The sequence below is a fragment of the Zootoca vivipara genome, chromosome 1 (assembly GCF_963506605.1).
Source record: "Zootoca vivipara chromosome 1, rZooViv1.1, whole genome shotgun sequence".
Taxonomy (NCBI): Eukaryota; Metazoa; Chordata; class Lepidosauria; order Squamata; family Lacertidae; genus Zootoca; species Zootoca vivipara.
Window position 1 is genome coordinate 65971890 of NC_083276.1, and position 16418 is coordinate 65988307.

General features: G+C 37.1%; 1 protein-coding gene across 6 annotated transcripts in view; it reads right to left on the reverse strand.

Annotated features, from left to right (window-relative positions):
* Positions 1–410: 410 nt before the first annotated feature.
* FAR1 (fatty acyl-CoA reductase 1) overlaps positions 411–16418 on the reverse strand; it is a 43806-nt gene continuing 27798 nt past the window's right edge. For 4 of the 6 annotated variants that reach the window (XM_035118605.2, XM_035118613.2, XM_035118622.2 and 1 more), the window contains 4 exons: positions 14712–14883; positions 9026–9155; positions 7320–7447; positions 411–5046 (listed from right to left, as the gene is read on the reverse strand). In XM_035118605.2, coding sequence (XP_034974496.1) covers positions 4884–5046; positions 7320–7447; positions 9026–9155; positions 14712–14883 — 593 coding nt within the window. In that variant the 3' untranslated portion in view covers positions 411–4883. Of the gene's footprint in view, positions 5047–7319; positions 7448–9025; positions 9156–14265; positions 14438–14711; positions 14884–16418 lie in introns of all 6 variants that reach the window. The other 2 variants (XM_035118650.2, XM_035118631.2) reach the window with 1 other exon arrangement.

The window sequence follows — 16418 nt, forward strand, 5'->3', positions numbered from 1 at the left end:
TCAGAGACAGTCAACTAAGGGTAAGAAAATGTGAACAGCCATGAGTAGCCCACCATCTTCCCAAATCAAAGTACACCACTCAGCATTTCAATGCAGACCTATGCTGGGTCTTAACTTACTTGCTGTGCATATCATCCTCACATCAACTTCAATTAAGCCACAACCACTCCCATACATTGTGATTAGGGAAAATGGACTGAAAATCTAACTGTGCAACTTTGACAGAATTAGGCCTTGTCACCTCTTGAAATTAAAATGGTTCAGAACCATAAGACAAGAGTCCCAAGTAGCCCATGTTAAAAAATTACGTTAAAGGGCCCCTTTAGAACTGTAACTAGCCAAACTCATTGTACCCCATCTTCCCATTGACCGAGAAAAGGGGGGGGTCATAATTACAAGAGAAAACACTGTTATATGCAAGTTAAGACCATGCCATATCAACGGTTTTTATTTAAAGCCTTAAAATTGATGTTACTATTCATGTAGACAAATCTTGGGAGTTCACAAAGATCAAACAGATTTCAATTGCAGCAACATGATACAGTACAGAAAGTTGACGCGTCAGGAAACTGGGATCTCAAGCCATATAAGGCGTGGAAGCTCAGTGTGGAGAAGAAGATCCCTTGAGATACAAACCATTTGGAATCTGTCCTGGGTCACCTGCATTATTTTTAAAAACTGATGAGTAGCAAGAAACACTTAGCCAAAGAGCTGTGAATTTGTGTGAACCGGGCTGATTCTACCATTTAGCCCACATTCTCTCATGTTTCAGATACTTTTCTATATTTGCTTGGATCCACTTATCTTTCTCTCTCCACACCCCCCCCCCCCAGCAAGCTGTACTCAGTATACTATTGCTTGTAAGCAACCAAGAAAATCACTGTTACTGGATGGCATATACTGTATATTCCTGCGTACAGTGGTGCCTCGCTTAACAAATGCCATGCTTAACGAAAGGATTTTTCAAGCGGAGGTTGCCTCGCTAGACGAATTCGTTTTATGAAAAATTCGTCTAGTGAATCGCGGCTTCCCATAGGAATGCATTGAAATTCAATTAATGCGTTCCTATGGGCAAAAAAAAAAAATCAAATTTTTTTCGATGCATTCCTATGGGATTCGCTAGACGATTTTTTCGTTATAAGAAAAGACCCGTGGAACGAATTAAATTCGTCTAGCGAGGCACCACTGTATAAGACTACTTTTTAACCCAGGAAAGTCTTCTCAAAAGTCGGGGGTTGTCTTATACGCCGGGTTGTATTTCTTATACGGCGAGTATATGCCAAACTCTATATTTTAACTGGGAAAGTTGGGGGTCGTCTTACACGCCCAGTCGTCTTATACGCCGGAATATAAGGTATATGCTGCATAAAATGTTCTTAAAACATGATTGCCTATTCTAGCAATCATTTCCTCCTCTTTCTGGGATGAGTGTTAGTCTGACAGGCTCAGAATATCTAGAGATCCTTTAAAATAAAAACCTACTCATCTGGACTAGATGGAAATTAAGTTTTCAAATTAGTATTATTATGTGGTAGTGTTATTTTTAGAAATATTCCATTTATTTAAAGTTTCAAGATTATGTGAATGTCAGCTCATTTTTCAGTGAAGAAGCAACACTGAACTTTCCCCCTGTGCCTCATTTCTACCAAACTTCTACTATTGTAATACAGAAAGTAAAATTTGTGCATCTCATCCCATCTAAGGTCCTATACTGCCTGAATAATGTGACAAGTAAAGAAAGACCTGTTATGCACTTCCATCTTAAATAAGTAGTTAAATTGTTGGATAGAACCAACTGAATCAATTTTGTTTTTCATTCAAGCTTAAACACAATGTAGAAAATGAATACACTGATAAAAAAATGGTTAGGCCTGCAATCTTATGCATGCTTATCTAGAAGGTCCCAGAGAGAGAGACTCGAGTACTCAGAGAGACGCTGAGTAAACATGCCCAAAAATTGCTCATGTGAGTGATATTCAGCACTAGCCATTTTCAGAATACAGTACATCCACTGAAATCAATTGTCTTAAGTAACTTATCCATTGATTTCAGGCAGTCTACTGTGCATGATTTAGTCAGATTTCACCTAAAGTAACCATGCAACATTAAATTTCTTCAATTTAGGGTTTTATATTAGTACTCATTGGTACTAGGGGTTTGTGTGACCTTTAGCATATGACTGTAGTATGTACAGCATATACATAGAACTGTAACTGTAGCACTGAAAGGGAGCCCAAGAGTTATCTAGTCCAACCCCTTGCAGAGCAGGAATCTCAATCAGATCATACATGACAGATGGCCATCCAACCTCGGTTTAAAACTTGAATCCATTGGTTCAAGGTGCTAGCTTCCAGAGCAGGAAAAAACAATCTTGTTCCATCTGACAGCCCTTTAGATATTTGAATATACATGCAACTGTAGACATTTTGAAATGAGGTTTTACTACTAATTTCTATTTCAAATCACAAAATGTTTTAAGTTAAAGTTTCTACACAACTTAAACAACTTGATAAATTCAACAAACATCATATTCAGGAATTTGTTTATTTTTGGTTTACAAACAAAGGCACCCAATATTTCTATTTTATAAAAGCTTATGATTTAAAATTTTGTTTTCAGAATCTGTTCCTACAGCAGAAAACTACATTGCAGGGTAATCTTCTTCTATGGTCCCAAATTTTAAAGTTCTGGCACACCTTCTGAGTGATCCACTTCAGAATGCTCTTCTCTCACTTTAGATTGGATAGTTTCTTCAAGTCAATTAGACTTTTCAGACTAATACCCAAAAATATGAATCTTGTTTATTTTAATTAACAAGTCTGAAATTACTGAAGTTGCAACATTAGTATGAACACCAAAACTGAAGGAACCTTTACAATCTAGATTTATGTGGAATGCTAGAACATTATTGCGACATAGTTATGTTATTTCTTTGTATGAGAAAACTAGGTAACCATTCAAATTAAATGGAAATCCTAGGAATCCAATATGGCAGCCATACTGGAAGTTAAACTAGTGTGGAAAATTAAACAACTCCATCAGTTATTCAGAGATCTTTTAAAGTCGTAGTATGGATCCTGGTGCAATTTTCTCAGCTGCATTAGCTTCAGGAGTAAGCAGTAATTTGTTCCATAAAAACAGTACAGTGAGAAAATGAACTCAGCATCTAAGCATATTACAATTGCCTCTCACCAAGTTCAACCACACACACACGTACATATATACACAAATCAAAGTGGCTTGTTGGGTTCCAGGCACCTTGTGCAAAAGTTTACAACGTACTAAAATGCCAAGTAAATATTCAAGTTCAATGAGAAAGAATTAGGGGAGCAGCTGTAGCAGATACAGTAGGAATATTGCACCCAACTGTAAAACCTTAAATCACTAAATCCACAATTTATTGTATTCCAACACTGTAACATCAGACTCACACACTTCTTAATAGTGTGGCCTTTGACTATGTAACATTTTGTATCCCTGTAAAATTATATGCAGATCCTTTTTTTAAACAAAAAACAACTGTACATTAAAGTACTTAATAAGATAAAATATTTAAACTTCAACAAGGAAGCTCTCTCTCCAAAATCAGATGCACATTTGCATGAAAGAAGTTATATTTCCACAGCAGCAAGACATGCTCTATATGTGGAATTATAAGTATAGGATGCATGTGCTTCACGTAACTCCTATGGTTCATTCAGAATTCATTCACAAGTTACTTAGGCATATTAATAAAAAAAAAAACCCAGGTATAATAGAAGTTAATTGGTTGCCACCACACAGGTATGGTAGATTATATAAAATAAAAAGAATGTTAATGATAGCAGAGAATTGTATGTAACTATGTTTTACAGAGTAAGATTTTAATATTATATGTACTTAATTAAATCTTCGAGTAAGGACTGCTGTAAATGCATTTTTCCTGGTAAAGCAACATGCAGAAAAATACATTTAACCAGTACCTATTCAGTTATTTCTATTTTCTTCATTTCTATTTTCACCATTCCCCCAAACTGTGCTGAGTTTTATTTAGCATAAATATCAATTTCACCCCTTCAGAAGTAGTGCTTGATAATTTAGTTTAAAATTCTGTAGGTAATTTAAGAAATGTGGCATTTCGTAAACAGATTTATGCTCTAAATCACTGAACAAAATTTCAAAATTCCTGATTTCTTCTGCAATAAAAGGAAAATACTAGTGACTTGTAATGGTGTGGTTCCCTTGTGTGCAACTTCCAAGGGATAAAATCACCTCTTTCCTTGGCCATACAAACAGTTCTAAGCCACAAGTCAGAAAAACATGCAGAGAAAAATGCTGTGTATCAGCTGCAGTTTTCCCCTTGAAGGATCCCTCCTTTTTCAAGTCAAGGGACTGGAAAGGAGGAGAGAATAAAAGACTAACAAATGCCCAACTCACAATCATTTACAAAGATACCTCTCTCATAAGAATAACCAGACAAACCAGTTGCAGTTTTAAAGTCTCAAATAAATAGCTCTACCATCTAAGCCAATAATTTGTTCACCTTAACTAAACACGCTTATTTGCAATAAAAATTAAGTTTACTATGTTAAGGCAGATTTTAATTTCAATGCATTCCAGAATTGCACAGTTACACTGGTCAGTGGCCTAAAGTTCTTCCTCATACAGAGATATTAAATTCATTTGGATATTTAACCTACATATTTGCCTAATGACAGATTGATCCAGTACCAGCCATATGATCTTCACAGAAATACACAATTAAGCATCACGTGTACTGTATTTCACAATCCAGATCTAATATTTCATGTTTTTACAAAAGACGAGATGAGTAGGTACATTTTAGGGCTTTATGCCATTAGACCACCATATGCATAGATGTCCTAATTCTAGAATTGCCATCTTTAATATCTCATAGTGCTGGATGCTCTGAAGTAAGAGAGAAACTTGTAACAGAGGCTAACGACAAAATACCAGATGTTTCTTGCCATTTGTGATCTTGCAATGAAAATACGCCAGATGAGGATCACAAGCACTGTATTGAAGCCATAACGAATGTTCCTTAGCCTAGGAAAGAAAGGAAAAACATGTGAAAAACATAGGCTGACCCACAAGGAAAGTTAACAACTGTAAGATGAATTGGCACTTGATGCCCTCCCCTGTTGACTAGTTTAACAATACAGTCCACAACAGGTTTGGTTATAAATTGAGAAGCCTAACAATCAGCTACTTGTATAAAGTATGCATTATACAATAAGCCAGCCTTTGCCAACCTGGTGCCCTCCAGATCTTTAGGTCATGCTGGCCGGAGCTGATGGAAGTTTGGAGTCTTAAAAATCTGAAGAGCATCACATTACTTATTCCTGCAATAAGGAAATAAGCTGCATCTTTTACCAGTAGATGTTTTCTTTCATGTTTGTCATATAAGTCCCTATAGATAACCCAACCAGTAACATTTTCAGCTAAGAAATGCCTGGCTCTGGTTTGCAAACTGGAGGGAAAGTATCAGGAATTCCCCCAGAATTCCTTACCCACCAATCCAGAAGTGGTTTCTAGAAGACAGCTACTGTATATTCCGGCGTATAAGACAACTGGGCATATAAGACGACCCCCAACTTTTCCAGTTAAAATATAGAGTTTGGGATATACTTGCCATATAACAAATATGACCCGGCGTATAAGATGACCCCCAACTTTTGAGAAGATTTTCCTGGGTTAAAAAGTCTTATACGCAGGAATATACAGTACATAACTTACAAGTGTTGTGAGAAAGGAAGGGCAGCAGTTCTCTTTTCTTCATTGCATACCAATGCAATCTCAGAGCACAAATCCAAGCCTAAGATTATTCTTTACTATAGTAAAACTAAAAGTAGCTAGGATATTTGTGGTCAGATCATGCTTCTGGAAACTGTTGTGAAGACAAACAGTGGCAAATGTGTTTTTCCAGCTGTAGTAGACATTCCTTGCTTAATGCCTATATGGTTTGGAAGCTAGACAACACAAAATGGAGTAAACATCCTTGTATATGTTATCTTTCTAGACCATAGATCTGGGTTTGATCAAATCCTGGGATAAGTTTAGAAACAACTTACCTAGGATTTTGAGAAAGGCAGCCTCAGAACTAGTAGAGCCTGCCACTGCTGACACCAAGAAAAGGGTCTGTGCAATGACCAAAAATTGCAGCACGGTGTGTCCAACTAACACAGTTGCGAAACATGGCAATTATACACAGACTGTGTGCTATGGTTGTAAGGGCTAACAGTTAATAATTACTGAAGAATAAATGTATAATAATCATGACTTGTCAACCACCTGTAACAACAAATCTTACAGTATTAAGCCCAACTTCACAAATGAAATGTAACTTTTAATTCTTAAGTAAGTCAAGAGCACAACAGATTAAACTGTTTCATAGCTAACATCATGTAAGAATGTATGTGCACATACATTCAGGATTTCCAGTCCAAAGTAGAGTCCAGTTTTAATAAACACCTGGGCCAAACCCAGATTTCTAGCGATTCCTTGTAACAAGACTTGTCAGTAAACCAGCTGAGATGGTAAGCCTTCCCCTGTTAAACCCTGCTCATACATGTTGCAAAATTCTTAGGCTCAGCTGCTCACCTACATACAAAAGTCATGTTATAGCACTGTATTTTATTTCATATCACAATAGAGCATATGTTCTGTGATTTTCTGTGGTGCCAACCTTTTTTTTAAAGCTACCCAATATTACTGCAACTCCCCCCCCCAGTCAAATTTAATTAGGAAAAGCAGCAAGAATGGTGGTGTCATCAAGGAGATTAAATTTTCCATTTGTACAGGTTTATGTACTTTACATTGTGTGATATTTTGACTTCTATGACTTCACAGCAGCTATATTGTTAAACTTCAAAAGGAAAATTATCAGTAAACTTTTTTCTTTACTTGCAAATGGTGTCACACTTAACACCCTCCCTCAGGTATTATATCTACATGACATTCTTTGATCCCAAAACCAGACGGATGCAGCATTACCCTCCACTGCACCAGACATTAAAAGAGGCAGTAAGGTTTCAATTGGCATTACCTTCTAAAAAGTAAAGAATAAAGGTTGAGGGCGGAACCTTAAATCATGCTATAGTGAATTTCCCATCAGCACAAGCACCGCAGCTTGCCAAGCAGAACTATCTCCTCTCTCATGTGATGTTATGGGGACTCTCCTGACACCTGCCCCCACAAGTCAAATTATTTAGGGAGTATACTAGAAGAAGGAAAAGCTCTGTTGAACAAGTGGAAGCCCTTGTGCAGAGCTTGCACTGATTGGACTTGTTAGGTAAATTCCACCCACAAACTATACATACTTATTCAAGTGTTTCCGAGCTGCTGGGAGACCAGACATTTCCTCGTTCAATACATATTTCTTCGTTCCCATGCAGTAATTTTCCATATATTCTGCCCAGTGTAGTTGTCGAACATCAAAATTAAAGGTCTGTCACAAAAAGAACGAACAGTATTATGCCAAACTTAACAAAAGAAATGTAACTATTCTTAAGTCAAGAGCACAACCGATGAAACTGTTTCATAGTTAATCAGCAACGCTGGGCAGAGGAATGCTGCGCTGCTCTGTAGCCACCAAAACCTACCATACCCGGGTTGTGTCTCTGCCAGTGGTGGAAGCAGCAGGGCAGCCACCACTTTCATTTCCACTGCCTGAGGTGGCTGCTTCACCCTGCCTCATGGGTGAGTCGGATCTGCTGGACTACAACTCCCATCATCCCCAATTGCTATGCTGGTTGGAGTTTATTGAAATTGGAGACCAACAATGTATGGAGTACACCATGATGGCTACCCGTGCTCGACAGGCACCAATATTTACATCAGTTCACATCTAAAGGTGCTCCCCACTATAACTCTACAAACTGTTAATCAAGAGACATGCAGAATCAACCTGAAAGGAGGACACACACGCCACTTCAAGCTAATCAGGGCATTTAAATTTCCCCCTGTAAAAAGGTTGGTAGAGTTATAGTAGGGAGCACCTTTGGATGTGAAATGATGTAAATATTGGTGCCTGTAGAGCAGGGGTAGTCATCATAAGCCTGAATGGACTGTGTGCTGATGCAAGCGGGGGGGGGGGGGTTAAAAGGGCATAGCTTTTCAGAGTAGGCAATAAAATGGTGGTCCCTGTAGCCAGTCCTACATTGTAAGGTTGGAGAATGCATAGCCATTGTCACAATGAGCTTATCTGTGAATTATGGGTGGAAGGGTAAAGAATCACAACCAAAGCACACTGTGCTATCGAAGGAGCCCCAAAGTAAGGTGGTGCCAGCAGAGAAACAATGCTGGTGCAGGGCTGGGGCACAGGACTGTGGACAATCACAGTACCCTAGCTCAGTGGCAGAGCACCTGCCTTGCATGCAGAAGGTCCTAAATTCAATCCTTTAGAGATTCTGTATATGGTTAGAACTCATTGAAGCACTACTGTTTCAAGTTATCATTGTTTTTGCCAACACATAACAAGACTTAAAATAGGCACACATACTCTTAAAACCTTGTTACTGAATGTAACATAATCACAAACTGCTGCATATGAGCAGTTTAGTCCTACGTAGTTTATGTTAACAAACTGAACAGAAATTAGTCTCATAGCCTACCTATTGTTTTCAAGCAGATTTAAGCTAATGAGCTATCTTGACATTAACCTTTTAATCTAAGATTAAAATGATTCAGTATCAGATACCTGCATAGAGTATGAGTCTACATAATTTCAAAAAATAAAAATCTAGCTTCACCAATTGATCTCAATTTCAGATATTTAAAGATCATTTAAACTCATTTGGATTAGTTGCACGTATCAGAAATGCTAGTACAGACAAGGTGTCTAACATTGTAAATTAGTTTTTATAAAAGTTAAAGCAAAGAAAGGAACCAAGCACACAATTATACTATTATACTATACTTTCTCATATTTTCCCTGTCAGCTATTCTTTCTTTGAAAAGCTTGACATGTCAATAGTATAGTCTATACCTATAGTATATAGCTAAGACAAAAACAAATGTAACTTGCCTTTTTGTCTTCAGGACTCAGCTGGCTCATGAGCATATTGACGTTATCTGTGTTCCATTCCCAAGAATTACTGGTGAAATACTCTAGCAACATCATAGCCTTGTGAAGACGTGTTATTGTTTTCATCATCCTACAGTTCAGGGAAAGATGTTATTCAATAAAATGACATTTGAAAAACTACATGTCTAAACTCAGATCCTCTAATTGTCTCCCAACCCCAAGGCACTCAAGTAAATTTAACATAACTAGAATATTTCTGCATTGCATTTTAATAAATATTTTAAGGAAAATGATATGCTTAGAAAGTATATTGAAAACTAGATTATATAGAGAGATTTAATATGAAGTAGACAGTTAAAGAAGAGAAATATTATCTAGTAGTTTTCATTGCGGAGTCAAGAGGGAGAACACTGGATTCAAAAATTTATCTGTAACTTTCTGGCTTGACCAAAGCTAAGCCTCAATCTACAAACTCTAGAGATAGATGTCCTTTCTCTATTTCTCCACCGCTCCTAGAAAACTACCCATATATTCCAGCGTATAAGACTGGGCGTATAAGACGACCCCCAACTTTTCCAGTTAAAATATAGAGTTTGGGATATACTCGCCGTATAAGAAATACAACCCAGCATATAAGACGACCCTCGACTTTTGAGAAGATTTTCCTGGGTTAAAAAGTAGTCTTATACGCAGGAATATATAGTATTTCTGTGGATAGCATCAAAGCGCAGCTCCCCTGCAACAGAAAGTGCCCCTGAGTATAATTCTCACACAAATCAAATGTCGGGTATTTGTCTGAGAATCAACACACCAGATGCCCACTCCCATTATTCCAGAGGCCAATAAGGAAAGTGATAGAAGGGCCTTCATTACAAAACAATTCTCCTTTCACAGGTTACATCAACTGATGCAATGCAGTATGCCAGTTCAGATGTAAGAGTTTACTACATAAAATGCAGAAATATTCTATCCATGTTCATTGCCTACCTGGGGCAACAATGAATAACTTGTCTGAATACAGTGCATTCTATTATTAGGATCAACACGGAAAACAGCTTTTTTTATTTTAAAAAATATGTTTATGTATAAATTTGAATCCAGGAAACTGAATATTCATATTTTTATACATGTGTAGGGAAAATTAAGTTCTGGTGCATATTGTCTTCCTAGAGCAACAACTTATTCCACTGGCACTGGCTAGCTACAGCCAAGAGCATACAGTGATTCTACACATACACATTTCCAGCCTGATCCTTACAATGGAAGGCACTGATGATAAAGAGCAAAGAAGATGAAAAGGGGAAGAGAAAATAAAATCAGCATCTGTATGAAACAGCTTTGGGAAAGACCGTGGTTGTTTGCCTATACTAAGCAGGCTGGTCAAATTCTACTGTGTGTAAAATATTTTATAATTTAAATAAAGGAAGTATGTTTGGGGGAAAGCTATTTAACAGGAAGAACTACATCCCAAATATAAATAACTACCTACCAGAAAAGCAACAGAAGACAATGAAACTATACAACAATTTTTCTTATTAGGAATTTTTTTTATATACGTTTCTTCTAAGAACCTAAAATGTGTCTGAACTACATCAAGGGAACTTGCGCATCTCACCCATATTATGAAAAGCTTAGCCAGAGCTCTTCTTTCCAGGGTGGATAAAAATCAATGATTTTTTAAAAACAAACAAAAAAAATCGATCTTTTTTTAAAAAAAATTAAATCAGATTTTTAAAAATCTAAATCAGATTTTTTTAAAAAATAAAATGCTTTTTGAGGAAAATATATTACCATCCAAAGGTTGTTCCATCATGAAATAAAGATTAGTTTTTTAATTATGTAGAATAAGGTTGTATATGTTTAATTTTTTTGGTAAATAAATTCCATTAATCCATTCACAATGTCACACTCTTCCAGAAGTTTTTGTAAGATTATTGGGCAGTTTCTCTGCCTACAAGATATTATCACAGATGCTTGGTTTACTTTTGCAGTTCTCAAAACTGAATTTGACTCAACAGAGATCACATGCCTCTTCTTCACAGCAAAAATGTTATAACATGAACAGAGTTGAGAAAAAGACCTTAATCCTATTGTTCTACAAACCTATGAATACAGAAACAACCCCTTCAGTGCTAAGTTTCAAGAAGTTCAGTGAATAGAATAGAAACAATATTTTTCTGATTGTTTGGAGTGGACAGTATTTAAGTTTTTCATGTGTAGGCTGGGCTGACAGTCTAAGTTACTTAAAATATATATATATATTGTTTTTGTTTAGCCAAATTAGTTAACAAACATGGATGTTTGTTTAAGCAAATAACATATGCTGAAATGTTATTGTTTCAGTTGAATAAATCTATTTAAATTGTTATTATTAAGGTAATGATTATTTTTCTCCTTCCTAAGTACAACAGTAAAGTTGTCCAAATATGAATGATTAACCTATTAAACTGGGGATAAAAAACTAATATGAAAAGTTGTTATTCTAAAAATCTTCATCTACTTGCATATTAAAGTTATACCAGCAAGAATTAGCCTTTATGTAGAAAACTATGATTTAAATCAAGCCTTACTCACTAGTGATTTAAATCAGTTTGATTTAAATCAAATCCACCCTGCTTCTTTCATTCATAAGCACAAAATTCAGAAGAACAGAAAAATATTGACTATAAAGTTTTTAGCAGTAAGAAAAAAAATGCATTAAATTCAAGTACACTTGAAGTTAAGGATGCAAGCTTACTAAGAGTGAGTATTTTACTTTCTAGATGAACAATTTTGAGTTTCAATTCCCTGGGCGACACCCAATGGGGCTTCTCACCAGAAAAAATGATTTCTTCTGGCATGACAGGAGTTCCTCTGCCCCTCCCTGAACTGCCTCAAAATCTGCTCTGGAGGCCTATGAGTTACTGGACCAGAGTTGGAGAGGAGGAAAGAGAAAGTCTGCTCACACAGACTTCGCTCTCCCCTGACTACACTTTCAAGGCACTCCACAAAAGGAAGTAAGTAGGAATATTGGTACTTTTTGCTATGAAATAAATGCTACTGATTCTCACACACACACATACTGCTGCACCAGTGAGAGGTTAAGCAGTATAACTGCTGTGCCAATGCAGTATCACATACTATGGTACTATATTGCACTAGCCTGTCACCAAGCATGCTGTGATTTAAACCTAAGAACCCAGCTGGATCAAAGACTCATCCAGTCAAGTGTCCTGTTCTTACTGTGTCAACCAGATGCCTATAAAAAGCTGGCAAGCAGGATATGAGTGTCGTATCACACTCCTGTTTGTGATCCCAGCATACTGCCTCTGATATCCTCCACCCATTTGTCTGATCTACTTTTAAGCTGTTCAAATTGATGATCATTACATCTTTTGGTAGTGAAACCCAGTTTATAACTATGTGCTGTCTGAAGCATTTCCTTCTCTCTACTAAATCTCTAACCATCCAGCTTCAATGGATGAATGGAGCTTCTAGTATAAGCAGGGGGGCACATATGTGGGCCAGATTCAACCAAAGACTTCCGCTAGGGCAACAGCACTTTCCCTCCTTCCCTTAGTTGCTCCTAGAGGGGTTGGGAGAATCCCCAGAACAGCAGAGGGGAGATGACGAGGGGGGAACCTACCATCTGGCAAGCTGAAATGATTTCACTAACATGATTGCCATAGTGCTATGTTGAATTCCTCCCTTAATCTTTAGCTTTCTCTTTATAATGCTTTCACAGGTTTATTTTCATAGGAAATGATCTAATAAACACATTGAAGACCACTGTTTTCAAAAAGCCTATATTGAGAAACACCTTTGTGTGTTGTGGAGTATTCTAACGTGTGCTGTCGGTCAACACAGAATGCTAGCTAGGTATTTTACTGCAATTCTGAAGATTCCCTGTTTCTATTGACGTTTTCTTACCATTACTGAACTAATGAGATACTGAGCAGTGTTAATCTCATAAGGAACTACATGATGGTCTGGAAAAGTAACAAAAAACAGTACAAAGCTATGCATATCTAGCCAGAAGTAAGTCCCACTGAGTTCAATGAGCTTTAGTCCCAGGTCATTTGCATAGCAGTTGCAGGTCCCCTGTGATTTCCAGATGTTGTTTGACTCAATCTCCCATCAGCCCCCGTCAGCCTGGCCAATGCCCATCCATATGGTAAAGGATTGAAGCCTAAAGTCTTGTACATAGATAAGAATGTTGCTCTACATACATAAATACATACATAAAATTTAACTGACAAGAATGCTAAAGTTCTTCCAAAACCAACAGAGCAAATTCCTCTGGATCAGTGCAACAGAGCCTCTATGTGTAGCGAGTCTACTTTGATGGACCTGAGAAGCTGGTATTGGCAGCTGAGAGAATGGCATAAAGTCACCAAATTCCAAAGATGTAGGCATAATACTTGCCCATGCTTCCACAATAGCTATCAAGACAATACCACAAGCAATAAAGCATAACAAGCATTATTGCTATGTATGAACTAACTTTTGGTAAAATATGCTGATGCTTTCACAGAACATGGACAAGTTTTATGCTGGAGCTTCTAAAGTCAATAGAGGACATACCAAAATACGCATTTGTTTTTTTTTAAAAAAAGTAGTAGTATTGCAAATGCTAATTTAACTTTGAAAAGAACAGAACTTGACAGTTCCTCTGTTCCCTCAGATCTCTGTGGTGGTGGTGGTGGTTGTGCAGTTTGAACATCCATTCTGCAAAAGAAAGCTTGAAAATCGTGCCATTTTAAAACTTTAAAATAGGAAGAATAAAACTATGCAATTTTGACGATTTAAAGTAAACTTTTTGCTTACTTAAAAAAGGTAGCCAGAAGAATTATAAGCCGAATGCCGGTGAGATAAAATGTGTTAAGTGACTTGTATCATCCATTAAAAAACACACAAGTGCACCATGATTGTCATCTATATTTATACAGATGGCAATATATTTTATTTATTTATTTTTCTCTTACATCTCCTTGCCCTCCCATTCCATTTCAGCTTATAATTTCAATAACAGTGCTAGAGTGGAATGATTCAAAAGACTTAGAAAATGGCTGGGACTGCTAGATTCATTGTAAGAAAATGAACTTCAAACAATCACTAAGGCCTAAGAAACATCCAGCTCTTTTACTGTTATTGTTGATGCTTCTATTAGTAAATTTACAGAAGAAGCTCATGCCATTGATCTACACCTCCAAAAAGCTTCCATCACCTTTCCACCAAAGTATTAGCCCTTTCCTTCTTACCACGGTTTCTGACCTGTCAACCTTAGAACAACATCGTATAACAACGCAGGAAGTATGTGACCGACTGTAGTCCAATAATGATGTTTAAGGGGGTTGGACTGAAGTTTAACATTGGGACGCCTTATTGCTTGTTCTAAAGGATTCCTCTTGAATGTCAAATTTATGTAACTCTCTGTAGGAAAAATAAGGGTCACAATGTTTTGAGCAGCTCTTGTTCAAAGAATGAACCCACAGTTAGGTAGCAAATTCAACAGCCTTAGACATCTTGATGGTTTAGCTACTTAGCACATTATCCATACTACACCATTTTCATGGCCTGAAGTCAAACATCTCTGTGGATTTAGTGGCCCATTCAATCATAATAACAAATAACATGTTGTTAATGTGTTAATCGTGTAAACATAGGTTTGTCATGAGGAACAGAAGACAGAGCTAGTCACCATTACCTTGGGCTTCTTCCTGTAATCCTGAGGTAGATATCATACAGGAATGCTGGGGCCTTATGGCTTACAGCAATCCAGTAGTGATATAAAAGGTGATTGGAGGTTAGATTTACATTGGGCCGTCTGAAGGCCTGTTCGAGAGGGTTCCTCTTGAAAGTGGATATTACATGGTATTCTAAGAAAGAAAAGTTGTGTAACAGCTTTGATAATAACCATTTAAATGTAATGGACTTCCATGGACATAACATACAAGTATACTATTCTCAATGAATTAAAGCAGATCTTTCGTACACATCTTAATTAGCAATGTTCAGCATTCATTCAGTTCAACTGTTAAGCCTAAATAGTCTCTCTCACTGGAATTCTTTTGGTGCTTTTAAGTGCTCCACTGCCTGCAGCTTCATTTCCTGTTCTGTCCTCTCTCTGTTCCTCTTTCCTACTAAATTATTAACCTTGTGTTTGTAAATAATTGTAAATAGAGCTCCACTGGCTGACACTATGCTATGACCTATGTATCACACAACAATTTGTAAGTTGCATTACAGATTAACCCAACATTTTTAATTAACTCAGGTATCACACACATCTGAATTAAATTAAGGAATTGTTCATTAAGGTTTATTTTGGTTTCTCAGACTGAAGGCCTGAATCTGTAATCTTGTACTGTCTTAACCCAACTTCCAGTGAAACTAAAGAAGTGTTCTTACAGTAAAAAGGAAATCCTCCAGAAGAGGAGGATGATTTATGCACTGCTTTTGACATTTTGACTAGACAGAAAAGAAGATGGTAAAGAATAATGATAAGATTATATGCAGGCTATTAATTGCCTGGGAAGAGATGCTTTAAAAATACTAATAATCCAGAAATGTAAAACTTTAAACAAATTATGTTAGTACGGTTAGAAATTGAGAAACTGGAAAATAACTTAGTCCTACGTAACTGCTTTTTTAATATATCACTGATTCCTCAAAACTCAGCAAATCCCATTTTCTCATGGGCTGTAAATCAGATATACTAGTTTTGCCCGCCCATCAACTGCTGCTACTCAAGATCTAGCCTTGAAACATTTTTTTTTCTCCTTACAGCTTCTCTTCCCCATATTTTAACCATTTAACTAATGCTCATTGCTTTTGTTTTAACATTTTTGTGTAAGCCACTTTATGAGGTTTGCTTGAAAAGCTATACTGTACAGTGGTACCTTGGTTCTCAAATGGCTTGGCTCCCGAACAAATTTGCTCCCGAACGCCACAAGCCCAGAAGTAAGTGTTCCAGGTTGCAAATGTTTTTTGGAAGCTGAACTTCTGCATAGCTGCCAAGTTATCCCTTTTTTAAAGGGATTTTCCCTTATGCTGAATAGGCTTCCTCGCGAGAAAAGGGAAAACTTGGCAGCTATGCTTCTGACGTGGCTTCTCCTTGAGTGCGGAAAGCTCCTGCAGCCAATCGGAACCCATGTCTTGATTTTCAAATGGTTTCGGGAGTTAAACGGACTTCCGGAACGGATTAAGTTCAGGAACCAAGGTACCACCTTACATATATGTAATGCCTGCAAACTCCACACTGGTGCAGAATTGCAACTCTTGGCCCTCTGCCCTTTAAGAATCATTATAATGTGCTTTGCTCTGATGTTATAATTTTGATCAAAGTACTGCTATCAGTTGTAGCCCCATACTTGAGTAAAACCAGGTGTGTATATACACTGTGCTAAAAAAA